This window comes from Oncorhynchus masou, chromosome 33, assembly GCF_036934945.1.
Source record: "Oncorhynchus masou masou isolate Uvic2021 chromosome 33, UVic_Omas_1.1, whole genome shotgun sequence".
NCBI classification, from domain to species: domain Eukaryota; kingdom Metazoa; phylum Chordata; class Actinopteri; order Salmoniformes; family Salmonidae; genus Oncorhynchus; species Oncorhynchus masou.
This window is the reverse complement of record NC_088244.1, coordinates 31,913,944-31,934,231: the sequence shown is the minus strand read 5'-3', so window position 1 is coordinate 31,934,231 and position 20,288 is coordinate 31,913,944. Positions and strand designations below refer to the sequence as shown.

The window sequence follows — 20,288 nt, the reverse complement described above, 5'->3', positions numbered from 1 at the left end:
TTGTCTCTACCTTCTTGCCTTTTGTGCTGTCTGTGCCCCATAATGTCTGTACCATGTTTTGTGCTGCTACCATGTTGTGTTGCTACCATGCTGTTGTCATGTTGTGTTGCTACCATGCTGTGTTGTCATGTGTTGCTGCCTTGCTATGTTGTTTTCTAAGGTCTCTCTTTATGTAGTGTTGTCTCTCTTGTTGTGATGTGTGTTTTGTCCTATATTTATATATATATATATATATATATATATTTAATCCCAGCCTGCGTCCCCGCAGGAGGCCTTTTGCCTTTTGGTTGGCGGTCATTGTGAATAAGAATTTGTTCTTTAACTGACTTGCCTAGTTAAATAAAGGTTCAACAAAAATGAATAAAAAATCAACATAGCACAGCATAAACAATACATATGATCACTAAGATTAGAGACATAGACAAGGCATTTAACCTTCAACAGAATAATTTCAAGTTTATTTGATTTTGTTTCACATGGATTCCATAGAATAAGAATACAATGGATATATTGTCATAGTCTTGATCATAAATACTAATAAGAATACATCATACACAATAAACACAGCACTATCCAAAGGCGTAAAGAGTATCACAAGACATCATTCACCACTAACAACAGAGTATATGTATTTCATTGAGCATATTTATAAGAACTACAGAGAGAGAGAGAGAAAAAGAGAGAGCGATGGAAAGAGAGAGATAGAAAGACAGAGAGAACACAGAGGAAGAGATAGAAAGTCAGGTGTCTCTACACCGCCTGATAAAGATAAAATGATACAAAAAAAGGAATTCATCCAAAACTGCATAACGGAATAATATGAATGAAAAACAATATCAGTTTCCATTGTGATGATAACTGTGGAAGCAAAATCTATCGCTCAATACGCACCTGTCCTGTTATCATTTGGCAATACAGTTTTTCTTCTATCCAAACAGAGGATTGGCAGTACAGCGGGTAGGCCAACCTGATTATTGTAGCACATGTACTCTGTGTGATTTGTGTGAAATATATCGGAGCTGCTCTGTGCTGTCACCTTATGATGAGCCAAACGTACATCATATTACTTAATATGCTCTTACACTTTATATGCCACTTGCCTTTCCCTCTTCACTTTTGTTCCAGGCTACTTTTAATCCAAGAGTCAGACGTGCAAAACCTCCTTTGTTTTGAGAGTAAAGGGATGTTGTGGGGGTGGGGGATGCAGGATTTATGTTTTTACATGGAAATAAGATACTGTTCAGAACACCTCAGTTGGCTATATTAATATGTTAAAAGTACTATCATTATTTCCTATGGCTTGTGTATGGTCTTGAAAATGGCGCAAATTGTGCCATACTGATTTTTTTTCTGTGTAAATATTTGCATGCGTTATGATCAGACGAGCATTATAAATGGTGATTAAACATGATGACTAACTGTGTCTGATGACTCATCCCTAGACTATATTAAAACAGGAATCGGTTCTGGACCAAATTTTTCAGATACCGATTTCTAAACTACATTCCAATCCAAATAAAAAAAAGTGATGTCCCTCAACATCAGTTGTCTTCCCTGATTCACAACCTCAAATCATCTCTAAATAAGAGTGCTGATAGAACACTACGTACAGCAGTTTTTAGGAACAGCATAATATTAGCAAAATACCAAGTGCTACCATGCTAACTACTTTTTCATTTTATCCTCGATGCATTTTTGACTTTTTGCAGCTTTTAAGAGATTCTCTGGAACAAACATAGCCAAATCATTGCTTGAGAAATATTTCGATGGAAAAACATAAAACGGCAATGAACACAAGTTGTAATGAATGTTAAACACATAAATCACTGCTAACACCTTTCCACTGCTGTCGCAGTCACAAACTCACTCAGTAATGTTGAACAAATAAAAAGCGCAATGAGAAAATAGAAAAGAGGTAACTCTATTCTGAAAATGAATAAACAAAAACATCAAAATGAGAAATAAAAACAAATATTGGGAAATAAAATAAACACACAACATAAACATTAGAGGACGATGAGGGTAGAACTACGTGACCTAAACAGAACTGAAGTAAATACAATTGAATAACTCTGCGCTCTACATTTGTTGTATAACAACTAATATGGAGTGCACAATTTTTCAACTGTGTACATATATTTATATATTAATATGTTGATATTTACACAGCACAGACAAATACATTCTTAAATACTACTACCATTATTGTCCATTTAAGTGTTATTCCCTTATAAGATTGATCTTTGTAGTTTTTTGTATGTTGTATTCAAGTTTTTCCTCATATGACCAAATGGAAAACCCCCTGTTGTCTTCTACAGTTAAATACATCAACAGAAGAAACAGCATGTTACTGTAAGGACCCATTTCCCGCTCACCAAAATAACCCAAACGGACACGGTGTTGCTAAATTCCCCTCCCAAGACCCCACCGTCTTCCATCCCTCCCTCCTCTTGTCAACTTACAGATGCACAAACAGACAAACAGAGGAGTGGGGAATTGTGGATGGTGGTCAGGCACCACACTCCCAAATCACAGGGTGGCCCTGGAGAGAGAGAGAGAGAGAGAGAGAGAGAGAGAGAGAGAGAGAGAGAGAGAGAGAGAGAGAGAGAGAGAGAGAGAGAGAGAGAGAGAGAGAGAGAGAGAGAGAGAGAGAGAGAGAGAGAGAGAGAGAGAGAGAGAGAGAGAGAGAGAGAGAGAGAGAGAGAGAGAGAGAGAGAGAGAGAGAGAGAGAGAGAGAGAGAGAGAGAGAGAGAGAGAGAGAGAGAGAGAGAGAGAGAGAGAGAGAGAGAGAGAGAGAGAGAGAGAGAGAGAGAGAGAGAGAGAGAGAGAGAGAGAGAGAGAGAGAGAGAGAGAGAGAGAGAGAGAGAGAGAGAGAGAGAGAGAGAGAGAGAGAGAGAGAGAGAAATAAATAAATTACATCTAATGTATACATAAAGCCACATAGTCTGTATTCCCTTTGGAAGAGTAACATTAATACAGTATTTCTCAGTCGTTTACCTCGGTATTCTCAGTGTTGCTCCAACATATGTACTGACACTCACCAGCTTCCAGATGCTGTCGGGTGGACCAGCTCACATCTGATTGGCAAAGGAGGTGGGCTGCTGTTCGTATCCCCCCTGCTGATAGTCTCCGCCTCCCTCGGTGTAGCCTCCCTGGCCATAGTCAGGCTGGTAGCCTCCCTGGGTGCCGGCATAGGCGTCCCCCTGTTGTGCGTAACCCTCTTGCCCATAGCCTTCCTGACCAAAGGACTCTGGAGCAGGCGCCTTCTCCTGGGAAGGCGCATATGTGCCTCCGAAGGCTGCCATCCAGCCGGTCTCTTTGAACACAAACCACAGGTTTCCTCCCCACAGGATCAGGTTTAGGAAGCCAAACGCCTGGGGGATGAATTAAAAAAAGAAGAAGAAGAAGTCAATATGTAGTAGTACAGGTTTTTTCTGTCACATCCTCAGCAGTCAGCACTTTTACTAAATACACCAATCCTGAAAAACTTACCACAGATGTGTTGAGACCAGAGACGACAGGGTCGTGGACTTCACGGCAGCGGTTCTCTGGTTCGTCACAGGCCTCGATCAGTAAGAGGACCTTGTCTGGGTCGGTGGCTGCCTTCACATCCGACAAACCTTTAGCCCAGGCAGAAGAAGCGACCAGCCAGAAGAAGGTGAACACAGACGTCACAACGAAGTCCTGAGGAGCATCAAGTTATAAATCATGAGACACATGCATCATCATCAATCTCAAATCCTCAACAGAAATGTAATCAATCTCATCATCGTCATCATCATTAACATCATTATCATTACTAGAATATTAATAATAGTAGCAGAGGTAGTGGAATATGGTTTGGAAGATGCCTACTAGATACAAGAAGATCGAAAGACAAACTCACAATCTGGGCTCCCTTGCAGCCTTCACGGTATTTCTCCAGAATGAAAACGTACACAGAAAGGGCTGCCATGGAGTAGAGGAAGGAGAAGACACCGACGGTGACAAAGAACTCAGCTGAGGAAGAGTAGTCTCCGATTAGGAACAGACGCTCAGGGCTTTCCCCCTTACAGGTTGGGGCATCGAAGTACACCTGATGTAGCCTGGCAAGGACAAGGGACAGAGAAGGACAGAGAAGATGGGAATCAGAGAGAGAGAGAGAGAGAGAGGAAGAGAGACGTCAAATTGGGTTAATATAGTTTAATATAGATTAATATTCCATCCATGACGTTTGCAGCCCAGTGGTACTGTAAAAATGACCGACAAACCATATTTGTGCGGGTTCAGGGGGCTACGGGGGCTATGTGTGACTGATTAGGCGTACTGACCTGAATGGATACTCAAACTCCACCTCAATGCTCAGGTCACTCTCTGACCGGTTTTTACACTCCACACTCATCTTGAACATGCCAGAGTAGCTGCCGCATGTCGAGAAAGCAAAGATAGCAAAGATCTGAAAGATACAGAGGGGGGAAGAGAAGATGAGAAGAGTTAGAGACAGGACGTCGAAGTTAAAGGAAAGTGAAAGAGAAGGGGCTGAAAAATTTTGTAGTGAGATCAAAGGAATGGGGAAAAAATAGGGTTGTAAGGATGAGACGTGTGGGGAGAAGCAAAATACATGAATAAATGAGACGTGGGGAGAAGCAAAATACATGAATAAATGAGACATGTGGGGAGAAGCAAAATACATTAATAAATGAGACGTGGGGAGAAGCAAAATACATGAATAAATGAGACGTGTGGGGAGAAGCAAAATACATTAATAAATGAGACGTGGGGAGAAGCAAAATACATGAATAAATGAGACATGTGGGGAGAAGCAAAATACATGAATAAATGAGACGTGGGGAGAAGCAAAATACATGAATAAATGAGACATGTGGGGAGAAGCAAAATACATTAATAAATGAGACGTGGGGAGAAGCAAAATACATGAATAAATGAGACGTGTGGGGAGAAGCAAAATACATTAATAAATGAGACGTGGGGAGAAGCAAAATACATGAATAAATGAGACATGTGGGGAGAAGCAAAATACATTAATAAATGAGACGTGGGGAGAAGCAAAATACATGAATAAATGAGACATGTGGGGAGAAGCAAAATACATTAATAAATGAGACGTGGGGAGAAGCAAAATACATGAATAAATGAGACATGTGGGGAGAAGCAAAATACATGAATAAATGAGACGTGTGGGGAGAAGCAAAATACATGAATAAATGAGACGTGTGGGGAGAAGCAAAATACATTAATAAATGAGACGTGGGGAGAAGCAAAATACATCTAATAAATGAGACGTGGGGAGAAGCAAAATACATCTAATAAATGAGACGTGTGGGGAGAAGCAAAATACATGAATAAATGAGACGTGGGGAGAAGCAAAATACATCTAATAAATGAGACGTGTGGGGAGAAGCAAAATACATGAATAAATGAGACGTGGGGAGAAGCAAAATACATTAATAAATGAGACGTGGGGAGAAGCAAAATACATTAATAAATGAGACGTGGGGAGAAGCAAAATACATTAATAAATGAGACATGTGGGGAGAAGCAAAATACATCTAATAAATTGCACTTATACTGGAATGAGTCTTTGGAGATTGTGCTCTGTCTAGGAATTAGCATAACCCTAGTTTGTTCTGAAATAGGTGTTGATGAAAGGAAAGTCCATGCAGTATAATGGCAACCGCCGCTAAAGGTCTACTGTTACTGAAGAAGCTGACACTGTGGTTTCACCACCTGCTGTGTCTTCTGCACTCCAATGTTCCACCAATCACAGCAGGCTGTTGACAAAGGCACCCAGAGTGCAAATCAATGTGGCTATATCGCCAGGTTACAGAGCTACACTTGTTGCCATGGTTACCCCGACACCGAAAGTTGTGCACTTGAGGTATTAAGAAAATACAAGAAATGTAAAATAACATGTTTGGTTGATATGGATGTACTATCTGTTGTACCAAATAAGTTATGATCTACTCTTGGCATCAGGCTACATTACTACAGTAGTAGAGTACTGTAAACCCAGCGCTTGTGCACGTGAACGCTTATCTACTCTCTTACACACACACGAGCGTGCACATAGACACACTCTCACACATAGGAGATTAGAAAGCCAGCTATTTTTACCACACCCTCCCTTCCCTGCAGGCCAGATCCGATTGGATGGAAAATCCGGCTATTAATCTGACGGAGGTGCTCCTCCATCTGTTGCTAAAGGACGCTGCACAGGGCTACTGTACACACACAGTCACACACAGTCATGGACGCATGTGTGAGCAGCTGCAAAAATACACACACACGGACAAGTGCACATATCTGTATACCAATCTGCTCTCATACTCTGGAATACATTGCTGTAAATACTCAGAATATATTTCAACATTGCTTCGTCGAGCCTTCAAATATACACAGATTCATCCACACTATTGATGAAAAACGGTACAGATGGTACGCCTAACTTATTTCCTCGTCTCATTTTTATCTACAGCACTAACACAGTCACACCTCCTCCACTTCCTCCCCTTATCAACAGGTTTTAATAATGATTGTAGAGGAGTGTGAGGGGAGAGGATGATACTTTTAGTTTGAAGAACAGGCAGATCTAGCACCAGGCTACTTAGCTCTCCCACATCCTTCAACATAGTTACTCTAAATTCACAGTGTTTGCCAAATGATCCTCTTGTAAGATTGTAGTCTAGCATTCACAGTAACATAGATGATCATAATTTTCCTTGATCCTTAAGATGCTTTGTCTGTTCACACTGATTTGCTGGTTACAACAAGCATTGCAACAAGTATCTGCTAACCATGTGTATGTGACCAATAAAATGTGATTTGATTTGAATTGAAACAAATGATAGTCCCACTAAACACAAAGCAGATGGGATGGAAGAATGCTGTGTTAGCTGTGGAATGCTGTGGAATGCTGTGGTAGCCATGCTGGTTAAGTGTGCCGTGAATTCGAAATAAATCACCAACAGTATCACCAGCAAAGCACCCCCACACCATCACACCTCCTCCTCCATGCTTCACTGTGGGAACCACACATGCGGAGATAATCCGTTCACCTACTCGGTGTCTCACAAAGACACGACTGTTGGAACCCAAAATCTCACATTTGGACTCATCAGACCAAAGGACAGATGTTCACCAGTCTAATGATCATTGCTCATGTTATTTGGCCAAAGCAAGTCTTTTATTTTTATTGGTGTCCTTAAGTAGTGGTTTCTTTGTAGCAATTAGACCATGAAGGCCTGATTCACACAGTATCTTCTGAACAGTTGATATTGAGATGTGTCTGTTACTCTGTGAAGCATTTATTTGAGGCTGCAACTTCTGAGGCTGGTAACTTTATTGAACTTATCCTCTGTCAAAAGTTTTTTTTGGGGGGGGGATTCTTTATTTGACTATTTTCTACATTGTAGAATAATAGTGAATACATCAAAACTATGAAATAACATATATAGAATCATGTAGTAACAAAAAAGTGTTAAAAAAATCCAAACATATTTATATCTGAGATTCTTCAAAGTAGCCACCCTTTATCTTGATGACAGCTTTGCACACTCTTGGCATTCTCTCAACCAACTTCATGAGGTCATCAAGCTCGAGACCCTGGGCCTCGACCCCGCCCTGTGCAACTGGGTACTGCACTTCCTGACGGGTCGCCCCCAGGTGGTGAGGGTAGGTAACAACATCTCCACCCCGCTGATCCTCAACACTGGGGCCCCACAAGGGTGCGTTCTGAGCCCTCTCCTGTACTCCCTGTTCACCCATGACTGCGTGGCCATGCATGCCTCCAACTCAATCATCTATATACTGTACTCTATATCATCTACTGCATCTTTATGTAATACATGTATCACTAGCCACTTTAAACTATGCCACTTTGTTTACATACCCTTCATTACTCATCTCATATGTATATACTGTACTCGATACCATCTACTGCATCTTGCCTATGCCGTTCTGTACCATCACTCATTCATATATCTTTATGCACATATTCTTTATCCCTTTACACTTGTGTGTATAAGGTAGTAGTTTTGGAATTGTTAGGTTAGATTACTCGTTGGTTATTACTGCATTGTCGGAACTAGAAGCACAAGCATTTCGCTACACTCGCATTAACATCTGCTAACCATGTGTATGTGACAAATAAATTTGATTTGATTTGAGGTAGTCACCTGGAATACATTTAAATTAACAGGTATGCCTTGTTAAAAGTCTAGTTGTGGAATCACTTTCCTTCTCAATGTGTTTGAGCCAATCAGTTGTGTTGTGACAAGGTAGGGGTGGTATACAGTAGATTGCCCTATTTGGTAAAAGACCAAGTCCATATTATGGCAAGAACAGCTCAAATAAGCAAAGAGAAATGACAGTCTATCATTACTTTAAGACATGAAGGTCAGTCAATCCGGAAAATTTCACAACTTTCTTCAAGTTCAGTCGCAGAAACGATCAAGCGTTATGATTAAACTGGCTCTCATGAGGACCACCACAGGAAAGGAAGACCCAGAGTTACCTCTGCTGCAGAGGGTTAGTTCATTAGAGTCACCAGCCTCAGAAATTGCAGCCCCAAATAAACGTTTCACAGAGTTCAAGTAACAGACATCTCAACATCAATTGTTCAGAGGAGATTGTGTGAATCAGGCCTTCATGGTCAAATTGCTGCAAAGAAACCACTACTGAAGTACACCAATAAGAAGGACAGACTTGATTGGGCTAAGAAACACGAGCAATGGACATTAGACCGGTAGAAATCTGTCCTTTGGTCTGAAGAGTCCAAATTTGAGATTTTGGGTTCCAACCGCAGTGTCTTTGTGAGACGCAGAGTACGTGAACGGATGATCTCCACATGTGGGATTCCCACCATGAAGCATGGAGGATGAGGTATGATGGTGTGAGAGTGCTTTGCTGGGGACACTGTCTGTGATTTATTTAGAATTCAAGGCACAGTATGACTACCACAGCATTCTGCAGCGATACGCCATCCCATCTGGTTTGCACTTCGTGGGACTATCATTTGTTTTTCAACAGGACAATGACCTAACACACCTACAGGCTGTGTAAGCGCTATTTGACCAAGAAGGAGCATGCTGGGGTGCTGCAACAGTTGACCTGGCCTCCACAACCACCCAACCTCAACTCAATTGAGATGGTTTGGGATGAGTTGGACCACAGAGTGAAGAAAAAGTAGTCAACAAGTACTCAGCATATGTGGGAACTCCTTCAAGACTTTTGGAAAAGCATTCCAGGTAAAGCAGGTTGAGAGAATGTCAAGAGTGTGCAAAGCTGTCATCAATGCAAAGGTCGGCTACTTTGAAGAATCTAAACTAAAATAAAATCTCAAATATTTTGATTTGTTTAACACTTTTTTGGTTACTAAATGATTCCATATGTTATTTCAAAGTTTTGATGTCTTCACTAGTATTCCACAATGTATAAAATAGTGAAAATAAAGAAAAACCCTTGAATGAGTAGGTGTGTCCAAACTGACTGGTACTGTCACACCCTGATCTGTTTCACCTGTCCTTGTGCTTGTCTCCACCCCCTCCAGGTGTTGCTCATCACCCCCAGTGTATTTATCCCTGTGTTTTCTGTCTCTATGTGCCAGTTAGTCTTGTTTGCCAAGTCAACCAGCGTTTATCTCTTAGCTCCTATTTTTCCCAGTCTCTGTTTTTCCTAGACCTCTTGGTTTTGATCCTTGCCTGTCCTGACAGAGAACCCGCCTGCCTGACCATTCTTCCTGCCCTGACCTCGAACCTGCCTAACGCCCTGTACTGTTTGGACTCGGACCTGGTTACTGAGCCTGTCCTGACCTCGAGACTGTCTAACGCCCTGTACTGTTTGGTCTCTGACCTGGTTTATGAACTGTCGCCTGTACCCGACCTGCCTTCTGCCTACCTCTTATGTTATAATAAATATTGGAGCTCAACCATCTGCCTCCTGTGTCTGCATATGGGTCTCGCCTTGTGCCCTTATAGGTACTGTATATATGGGGGATTGGAAGTTATGCAGACAATTATATTGATGGAAGCCACAATCATCTATCTGCAATATTAAATCTGACAATATTAAAGCTGATAATATCCCACTATGCCCTCTGACAAACCATCAAACAGGCAAAGCATCAATACAGGACTAAGATCGAATCGTACTACACCGGCTCTGACGCTTGTCGGATGTGGCAGGGCTTGCAAACCATTACAGACTACAACGTGAAGCGCAGCAGAGAGCTGCCCAGTGACACGAGCATATCAGATGAGCAAAACTACTTCTATGCTTGCTTTGAGGCAAATAACACTGAAACATGCATGAGAGCACCAGCAGTTCCGGAAGACTGTGTGATCACGCTGTCCGCAGCCGATGTGAGTAAGACCTTTAAACAGGTCAACATTCACAAGGCCGCAGGGCCAGATGGATTACCAGGACGGGTACTGCGAGCATGCGCTGACCAACTGGCAAGTGTCTTCACTGACATTTTCAAACTCTCCCTGTCCGAGTCTGTAATACCAACATGTTTCAAGCAGACCACCATAGTCAATAGTAATCTACCTAAATGACTACTGACCCATAGAACTCACGTCTGTAGCCATGAAGTGCTTTGAAAGGCTGGTCATGGCTCACATCAACACCAGTATCCCAGAAACTCTAGACCCACTCCAAAATGCTTTACCGCCCTAACAGATCCACAGATGATGCAATCTCTATTGCACTCCACACTGCCCTTTCTCACCTGGACAAAAGGAACACCTATGTGAGAATGATATTCATTGACTACAGCTCAGCATTCAACACCACAGTGCCCTCAAAGCTCATTAATAAGCTAAGGACCCTAAGACTGAACACCTCCCTCTGCAACTGGATCCTGGACTTCCTGACGGGCCGCCCCCAGGTGGTAAGGGTAGGTAAGGGTAGGTACAGTGCCTTGCGAAAGTATTCGGCCCCCTTGAACTTTGCGACCTTTTGCCACATTTCAGGCTTCAAACATAAAGATATAAAACTGTATTGTTTTGTGAAGAATCAACAACAAGTGGGACACAATCATGAAGTGGAACGACATTTATTGGATATTTCAAACTTTTTTAACAAATCAAAAATGGAAAAATTGGGCGTGCAAAATTATTCAGCCCCTTTACTTTCAGTGCAGCAAACTCTCTCCAGAAGTTCAGTGAGGATCTCTGAATGATCCAATGTTGACCTAAATGACTAATGATGATAAATACAATCCACCTGTGTGTAATCAAGTCTCCGTATAAATGCACCTGCGCTGTGATAGTCTCAGAGCTCCGTTAAAAGCGCAGAGAGCATCATGAAGAACAAGGAACACACCAGGCAGGTCCGAGATACTGTTGTGAAGAAGTTTAAAACCGGATTTGGATACAAAAAGATTTCCCAAGCTTTAAACATCCCAAGGAGCACTGTGCAAGCGATAATGTTGAAATGGAAGGAGTATCAGACCACTGCAAATCTACCAAGACCTGGCCGTCCCTCTAAACTTTCAGCTCATACAAGGAGAAGACTGATCAGAGATGCAGCCAAGAGGCCCATGATCACTCTGGATGAACTGCAGAGATCTACAGCTGAGGTGGGAGACTCTGTCCATAGGACAACAATCAGTCGTATATTGCACAAATCTGGCCTTTATGGAAGAGTGGCAAGAAGAAAGCCATTTCTTAAAGATATCCATAAAAAGTGTTGTTTAAAGTTTGCCACAAGCCACCTGGGAGACACACCAAACATGTGGAAGAAGGTGCTCTGGTCAGATGAAACCAAAATTGAACTTTTTGGCAACAATACAAAACGTTATGTTTGGCGTAAAAGCAACACAGCTAATCACACTGAACACACCATCCCCACTGTCAAACATGGTGGTGGCAGCATCATGGTTTGGGCCTGCTTTTCTTCAGCAGGGACAGGGAAGATGGTTAAAATTGATGGGAAGATGGATGGAGCCAAATACAGGACCATTCTGGAAGAAAACCTGATGGAGTCTGCAAAAGACCTGAGACTGGGACGGAGATTTGTCTTCCAACAAGACAATGATCCAAAACATAAAGCAAAATCTACAAAAAATAAACATATCCAGGTGTTAGAATGGCCAAGTCAAAGTCCAGACCTGAATCCAATCGAGAATCTGTGGAAAGAACTGAAAACTGCTGTTCACAAATGCTCTCCATCCAACCTCAGAGCTCCAGCTGTTTTGCAAGGAGGAATGGGAAAAAATTTCAGTCTCTCGATGTGCAAAACTGATAGAGACATACCCCAAGCGACTTACAGCTGTAATCGCAGCAAAAGGTGGCGCTACAAAGTATTAACTTAAGGGGGCTGAATAATTTTGCACGCCCAATTTTTCAGTTTTTGATTTGTTAAAAAAGTTTGAAATATCCAATAAATGTCGTTCCACTTCATGATTGTGTCCCACTTGTTGTTGATTCTTCACAAAAAAATACAGTTTTATATCTTTATGTTTGAAGCCTGAAATGTGGCAAAAGGTCGCAAAGTTCAAGGGGGCCGAATACATTCGCAAGGCACTGTAACAATACATCCACCACGCTGATCCTCAACACAGGGTCCCCTCAAGGGTGCGTGTTCAGTCCCCTCCTGTACTCCCTGTTCACTTATGACTGCACTGCCAGGCACGACTTCAACACCATCATTAAGTTTGCTAATGACACAACAGTGGTAGGCCTGATCACCGACAACGATGGGACTGCCTACATGGAGGAGGTGAGAGAGCTGGCTCTCCCTCATCATGATCAAGGCAAAGGAGATGATTGTGGACTACAGGAAAAAGATGACCGAGCCCCCCCCCCCCCCATTTTCATCGATGAGGCTCTAGAGGAACAGGTTGAGAGCTTCAAGTTCCTTGGTGTCCACATCACCAACAAACTAACATGGTCCAAGCACACCAAGACAGTTGTGAAGAGGGCATAACAAAACCTATTCTCCCTCGGGAGACTGAAAAGATCCTCAGATTCTCAAAAGGTTCTTCAGCTGCACCATCGAGAGCATCCTGACTGGTTGCATCACTGCCTGGTATGGCAACTGGTCGGCCTCCGACTGCAAGGCACTACAGAGGGTAGTGCGTACGGCCCAGTACATCACTGGGGCAAAGCTTCCTGCCATACAGGACCTCTATACCAGGCGGTGTCAGAGGAAGGCCCTAAAATTTTTCAAAGACCCCAGCATCCTAGTTATAGACTGTTCTCTTTGCTACAACACGGCAAGCAGTACCAGAGCGCCAAGTCTTGGTCCAAGAGGCTTCTAAACAGCTTCTACCCCCAAGCTATAAGACTCCTGAACATCTAATCAAATGGCTGCCCAAACTATTTGCATTGCCCCCCCCCCTTTACACTACTACTCTGTTGCTACTCTCTGTTGTTACCATCTATGCATAGTCACTTTAATAACTCTACCTACATGTGCATCTTACCTCAGTTGCCTCGACTAACCGGTGCCCCCGCACATTGACTCTGTCCCGGTACCCCCCTGTATATAGTCTCGCTATTGTTATTTTACTGCTGCTATTTAATTACCTGTTACTTCCATTTCTTTATCTTATTTGTATTTTTTGTATTTTTTTTATTTAAACTGCATTGTTGGTTAAGGGCTTGTAAGTAAGTATTTCACTGTAAGATCTACAGATCTACACCTGTTGTATTTGGCGCATGTGACTAATAAAATTTGATTTGATTTGACCCCCCCACAAAAAACACACGAGTACACACACTCTCTGAGTTAGAATCAGCACCGTTTATAAATACCTGCTCATCAGATTTTATAGCTGAGTCAGACAAGACTGAAACCACAGATATTCCTAAATAAACGAGGGTAAATGGATAACTGAATTTAATATATTGATTGATACATGAGTATAAATGGACGTTGTAGGACCACAAGTCTAGCCATCAACATGTAAGTGCTGTTTGTATGCTCTCAAGCTTATTTCTGCTGCCGAGTTTGGCAGGAACCCAAAGTGTGATGGAACTAACAGATTCAACCAATCACACCTCCTCTAAGCAAGAGGCAGTGTAGTGGGCAGAAAGCCCAGGCAATAAGTCTGCAAAGCTTTAACATATAAACTCATCACACTATACACTCCTACAATCAGCAGCTTTGATGAGCAACACCTGTAACCACTTAGAGAATACTCAAATCAAATCACATTATATTTCTCACATGCGCCTAATATAACAGGTGTCGACCTTATCGTGAAATGCTTACTTACAAGCCCTTAACGAACAGTGCAGAGTGAGAAAATATTTGCTAAATAAACCCGTTTTTTTTTAAATAACACAATAAAATAACAATAACGAAGCTAATACTGAGTCAATGTGCGAGGATTCAGGTTAGTCAAAGTAATTGAGGTAATATGTACATGTAGGTAGGGGTAAAGTGACTATGCATAGATAATAAACAGTGAGTAGCAGCAGCGTAAAAAAAGGGGGTCAATGCAAATAGTCCAGGTAGACATTTGATGAACTGTTCATCTGTACTGGCTAGAGTGTTACAGATCTGAGGGATACATTATTATCAATTCAATGGATAGCTCAATTGAAGTCCAGCTCTGTCAATGTATTGACCACACTGTATGAAAACTGGTCTTACAGTACAACGATGCACTGAATGAATCACTAAAGCAAATCTGTAAATTGAGCAGTAAACTGTAAATCCCAGGTTAAGACACAATAACCCTCTTTCACAAGCATAACCTGGGGCAGGGTGTTGTTATGGTAGACACAGTGGTTAACCACTCTCTATACAGCTTTAAGTTTGTTTGGGGAGATTTCAATGTGTCTCTCATCATCCATCAAAACTAGGCTTCGTCAGCACACAGCTCCCAAGAGAGAGTACAACAGCAATGAGTCATACACACGCACACACACTAATGCACACATACACATGTACTCTCTCCCATACACACACACTCGCTGTCTCCATCTGTCTCTCTCTCTCTCTCACACACACACACACACATACACACACACACACACACACATAGCTGATTACAAGCATAAGCGTGTTTCATCATTGGTTCATTCTCAAAGAAACACAAAACAGGGTTGAGGATCCTAAAGCACAAACATATATTTTCCGCACTACACATCTAGGCTATAGTGACAGAGAAGAATCTAGGCTATAGTGACAGTCCATTTATCTTGCTGTAGTACAGAGGGCAACACCCTAGGACTTCTGCTTTCAGAAGATTAATAATTCAAACCAATAACACCCATGTGACCTTCAAATGCATCACACATGCAGAAAATCAGGAACAGCAAGGTGCATGTGTACTGTACAGGTACTGTATTGGCATATGAATGAACTGACATGACGCATGATTATAGGCAGGCTAATCTATAGTGGATAGACTACGTAACATATATAGTATGGTAAGGTCATAGTAGTTCCGGTGCTTTGGTTTTCCTTCACTGGTTAGTTGGACGTGTCAGGATTTGGTGACAGTGGTACTGAAAGTGGTGACGGGATTCCAAGCAATGCTTCCAAGCAATGATTTGAATCAGAATGGTGGGGGGTTGGTTGGCTGAGAATTTCTGTTTAGGAGGTTGTGGAGACCCTGCTAGTTTCGTAGTATCTTTTCCTAAACACCTACCCCCAGAACATAATCAAGCATCTGATGCAATTACGCAAGGTTTTAGTTCCGGGTTTCCCAGATTTTTAGCTAGACCTATCTTAAATGAATGTAATGCAACCGTGGAGCTACATGTGACTTGTAAATGGGCAGAATGCTCTGGTCTGTCTGTGTGCTGCTGCATCCATGGAGGTTAGTTAACCATGTGACCCAGAGAAGCAGCGATGTGATGTTCAAGCACTAGCAGTCCCCCGGGGAAGGACTACAGACAAAGTCATTCTGTCAGATTTGTCCTCTCAGTCTCTGCTGCCCTGTGTTATTCTGTCCTGCTGTGAATTAGAGTAGAACATTGTTTGGGTATCTTCTGATGATAACCTGATGTTGCTTTGTGTATGTAGGTCTATGTGTCTTCTCATATATTCATCCTATTCTTTCAATCAACCAATTGTCGTGGCGTTCTAACAAAGTGAGTCAAAATGGAACATGGAAGGGAGCGGCGTTATTACTTTTACCTTCCTCAATGAGGGCATACATTGATTTGTTCTGTTTAGCGACAGTGTGTGTGAGTAAGTAGTGAGTAATAGCTGTGTATCGTCAGCGTGTGTGTGTGTTTGTGTGTGTGCGTGTATGACTTTGAGTTAGCGTGTGTGTGCTAGTTCTTATGCTGTAATTACAAATAGTTGAGAAAGAAGTGGTAAAGTGCTAGAGAGGTGTAAAGTGCTAGAGAGGTGTAAAGTGCTAGAGAGGTGTAAAGTGCTAGAGAGGTGTAAAGTGCTAGAGAGGTGTTCCTAATTACAAATTGAGTACATAGTACATAGTACATTCATATTTTGTCCAAATTATTACAGTAATTCTTGCTTTACATCATTATTCTCACTGATTCAATGAGACTCTTCTTTGTAGAATTGAATTCTTTGTAGAGCCTATCATCATAGAAGAATAGATCTAGCCCTTGGCACAAAACACTTTGGCAGAGGGGTCACACTGTGCCTCCAGTGTTACTGAATAAAGAAAAAAAGAGAACATCAAGAATTGATGTGCATGCCAAGTACATTTTGTGATATTGGCCTGTGGAATGTTTTATCACAGATTCATCATGAATTGTCCATCAAAGATTGTCATGCTGCAGCACAATACAACGGATGGTCGAGGTGTATAATATAGAGCATTGTGGTGATTTTGTAACATGAAGAATTGTAAAGGTAAACAGACTTGCAAAGGTAAGCAAATAGCACAGCGGAGATTCAGATTCAGCACCATGGAGAGCGGTCAATTAAAACCTGCGATTTGACATTTCAGAACCCCTGACAGTGGACAGTGCCTGTTTCAGGCGATGCTGCAGCAACGTCAATGGCCACTACTCCCCAGGTTTAAGTTAGGTGTAGGCCTATATTTAATATTTATGTGCCACTTCCAAAACATGAAATTGTATTTAAAAATAAAAGGTAACACTATGTGATTAGACCTAGGAGTGAGCAACTACACAGCTGGTAAAGAAGCAACTATAGTAACTACACCTAAATGCATGAAATATGGTCACCAGATAGATTACAGGTCAAAAGGTTAAGGTGCTGTGAGAACCATATGGTGGATCAGATAGGTCTACACAACAAACTCCACAGGGGAGGAGACAGAAACAGTGGGCTGGATGATTTGAACAGAGATTTGTAACAGTTACCATGATCGAATTACAGTAACATGGTATAACTGAAACGACATCCAGCTTTCAAGAGACCTGCTTGCCGGTGGTGACCGAGTAGCAGCAGGGAGTGGGAGGATGGGCAGTGTCATCCGCCTCGCGCTGCCTGTGTGTCGTCACGAGCACAAAGCTTCACGTAGCTTTTTCTGACCTCTGCGTGACAGAAGGACACGTTCTGACACGGTACAGAGACACAGCATCACTATAACAGGGCCTACCTATAGCATAATATATTAGCCTATCATTTATAGATTTTAAGTGTATTGGTTGAAACTATCACAGTGAGATGTTATGCATGCAATAGTCCTACGTAATACTCTCCGTAGACTTCCATACCCACGCATGTACGCAGAAAGGATACGTGCGCGCACTTTGACATCTCACTCACTCCCATCATAAACCAAATAATGAAACATTGTATGAAAAACGGTAACTTACCCATTGTAGGATTTTCATAAATCCCAAAGGCTGTTTGATTATGGTGAACTGCCCGGTGGCCACCAACTATCAACACAGAAATCAACATTGTCTTCAGAATTTGTCGAAAAGCTTAGATTCTTTACAAATTAAAACACTCGAATGAGTACTCACAATCATACGCCGTGCGCACAATCAAGCATCAGGACACATAGGTTATCTGACAGACTCGAGTGATCGATTGGATGCTTGTAGTGTGTATGCCTACTGTCGCCTACATGAATTGTCAGCATATATGTTGTTAACCCAGAGTTTGGACTTGTCAATTATTTTCAATGTATTTTTCGGGAGCGGTGATACGATAATCTTTCTCATGCTGTCATTTGTTCGCATGGTCATCACAAAAGGCTAGTACGCTACAGTAATTGTATTGTTTTACTTGGGGCGCGACAGGCCGGGTGACAAAGCACACATCGTTTAGGGGAGACGAGGGAGAGGGAAGGCGAGACAGAGCGAGAGAGGGAGGAAGAGCGATAGACTGCCAGTATTAGAATTAGACAAAGCTGCTTATCACAGACGTTTCTCTGTTCCCCAACGCTTGACTGACAAGCACTCTACTAGGAATTGAGACAGGACTAAAAGCTCAAGTCACCGAGGTGGGCCCTTAGTTTTTGCTATAATTTGTAAACCCTTGCCATGTGCGGGTGAATGAGCCCCATCAGTCGCAAATGAACGCGGTGTGTCCGTCTGTGAGCGCCACGCCGAAGCCATAGCCTATCGACTCACCTCGCCATATTTTACTTTTAACCCCCGGTCGGTCTGCCGCCCCTAATAAATTGATGGGCCTATTATAAACCTTGCTACATTTCGAGACGCATCACGTCTTATATTGCGGTATTCACAAAATAGGATTAGTCGCTTGATTTTCAGTCTCCTTTCCACCCTCTGACACAGGCTCCCCTGCATACAACACATAGTCTTAATAGATAGACTACGAGACAAATAACCCCCTCACAACACATTCAGTCAACGATTCTATTAGTTAAATAGCAGTGGCTGTGTGCAGTGCAGAGCAATTATCTCTGCATATCCTACTACCAATAGCTGTCAGCTCAAATAATAACCTGGATGTGTTGAGCCTATTTGTCTGCGTGTTTTGAAATGCTGTTAAAAAATAATAATAATTGCGCAGAGTATCTTGTTCAATTATTTGGACTTTTGGACCATGGTCTATTTATGAGCCAACCGCTCCACTGCACCAGTCCATTGCTGGTGCAAAATTGGCTAAACCACATGCAATCTATCACGCCTGTATTGCGGTGTTTTGCGGTCAGTGCTCGGCAATTCGTTCACATGAGACGACCACTAGAAACACTGCATTTCAGACTAACGGTCCGCGGCTTTACAATCACAGCGCGCCCTCCTCCTGTTATGATGATGGTCTATTGTTTCCACCCGAACTGCTACAGTGTCAAAGTGCGCATTCTGCAGGAGTGCCAAACGATGGCTCATCAGATATTTAAATGAAATGAAAACCATGTTTGATATTGCTGATTTTCATCCCAGAGCCCTACCTGGTTCACAACATCCATCTTGGCCGCCTGCTTGTCGATAAGAGGATCAGAGGGGTGGGGGGAGGGAGGCGTTACATCCTGAACAGCCCACCGGGGGACGAGGGTAAAGAGATGGGAATAGCTGTAATACGTCACAAACTCGTCGGGGACATCTGGAGCGTAAAGACGTCAGAGAAGTCATTGGACATAGAGTAATGACGAGCTCGACAGCCTGGCCAATCATATGGCTGCATTATCCTAGGGGACGACAGAGATTGCCACCGCGATAACAGAGAGACAACACTAATGTGTGCATGCTTGCGTCTTTTACTACGTTGGTTAGGAGGTGGGCACTGGGCAGGTGTAACATTTCAACATTATATTGTAGAATAAAATCGAGCCGCACTGCCAACAAGTCTACGCTTCAGGGCTTCAGTTTTGACGTTCATACATCTGTAAACCATTTCACACTGTTTGATACTATTAAGCCTACTACCATAGTGTTTTATTGTCACATTACACCAACATGACAGGCAACGGATCTAAAAGTGCCTAATACATCTATGGAATTATATTCTATCTGCTTTATAACACAGTATTTTTTATCACCTTTCTGGCTGCTCATGATGTGAGAAATCAAACAAGATCTCCAGTAGCCTAGTTTAAGCAGCGGGCGCTGACCATGACCAGGCTTGCAAGTCCTTATTTATCTTCCTTTCTGAAAAAACAATAACACCTGAAAATCACCCACTAAGCCAAGTGTTGCCATGGTAATTAAAGAGGAGTTTCTAAATGTAGAATGGAGTGGGAACGAGGAAACACAGATGCTCTCCATCTGCCAGTGCACTAATGAGTCATTATGGAATTCATGTGTTTCTTTTGTGTGCGTTTTGTTCCTTAAGATCACGCTCTATAGTTGTTTAGATATATACAGTGCTTACCAGATCACAAATAACTACATGCTTACCAGTTATTTAACACGAGTCCTGTCTCCACTATCTTTAATGACGGAATTCCAGTGTCACTAAATGATCTG

General features: G+C 42.2%; 1 protein-coding gene across 1 annotated transcript; it reads right to left on the bottom strand.

Annotated features, from left to right (window-relative positions):
- Positions 1–429: 429 nt before the first annotated feature.
- Positions 430–19,353, bottom strand: LOC135528276 (synaptophysin-like). The gene is made up of 7 exons (XM_064957245.1): positions 19,274–19,353; positions 17,721–17,786; positions 4,311–4,435; positions 3,887–4,085; positions 3,493–3,684; positions 3,042–3,374; positions 430–2,542 (listed from the first exon to the last, which is right to left on the bottom strand). Exons 1-6 carry the CDS (start codon positions 19,289–19,291, stop codon positions 3,072–3,074), a joined length of 903 nt encoding a protein of 300 aa, XP_064813317.1. The 5' UTR covers positions 19,292–19,353; the 3' UTR covers positions 430–2,542; positions 3,042–3,071.
- Between the last annotated feature and the right edge of the window lie 935 nt (positions 19,354–20,288).

Coding starts and splice junctions, on each gene's coding strand:
- LOC135528276 (XM_064957245.1), bottom strand. Junction 4,436..17,720: donor TTATGAAAATCCTACAATGG/GTAAGTTACCGT, acceptor TGTATCTTTCAG/ATCTTTGCTATCTTTGCTTT. Junction 3,375..3,492: donor CTGGTCTCAACACATCTGTG/GTAAGTTTTTCA, acceptor TTCATCCCCCAG/GCGTTTGGCTTCCTAAACCT.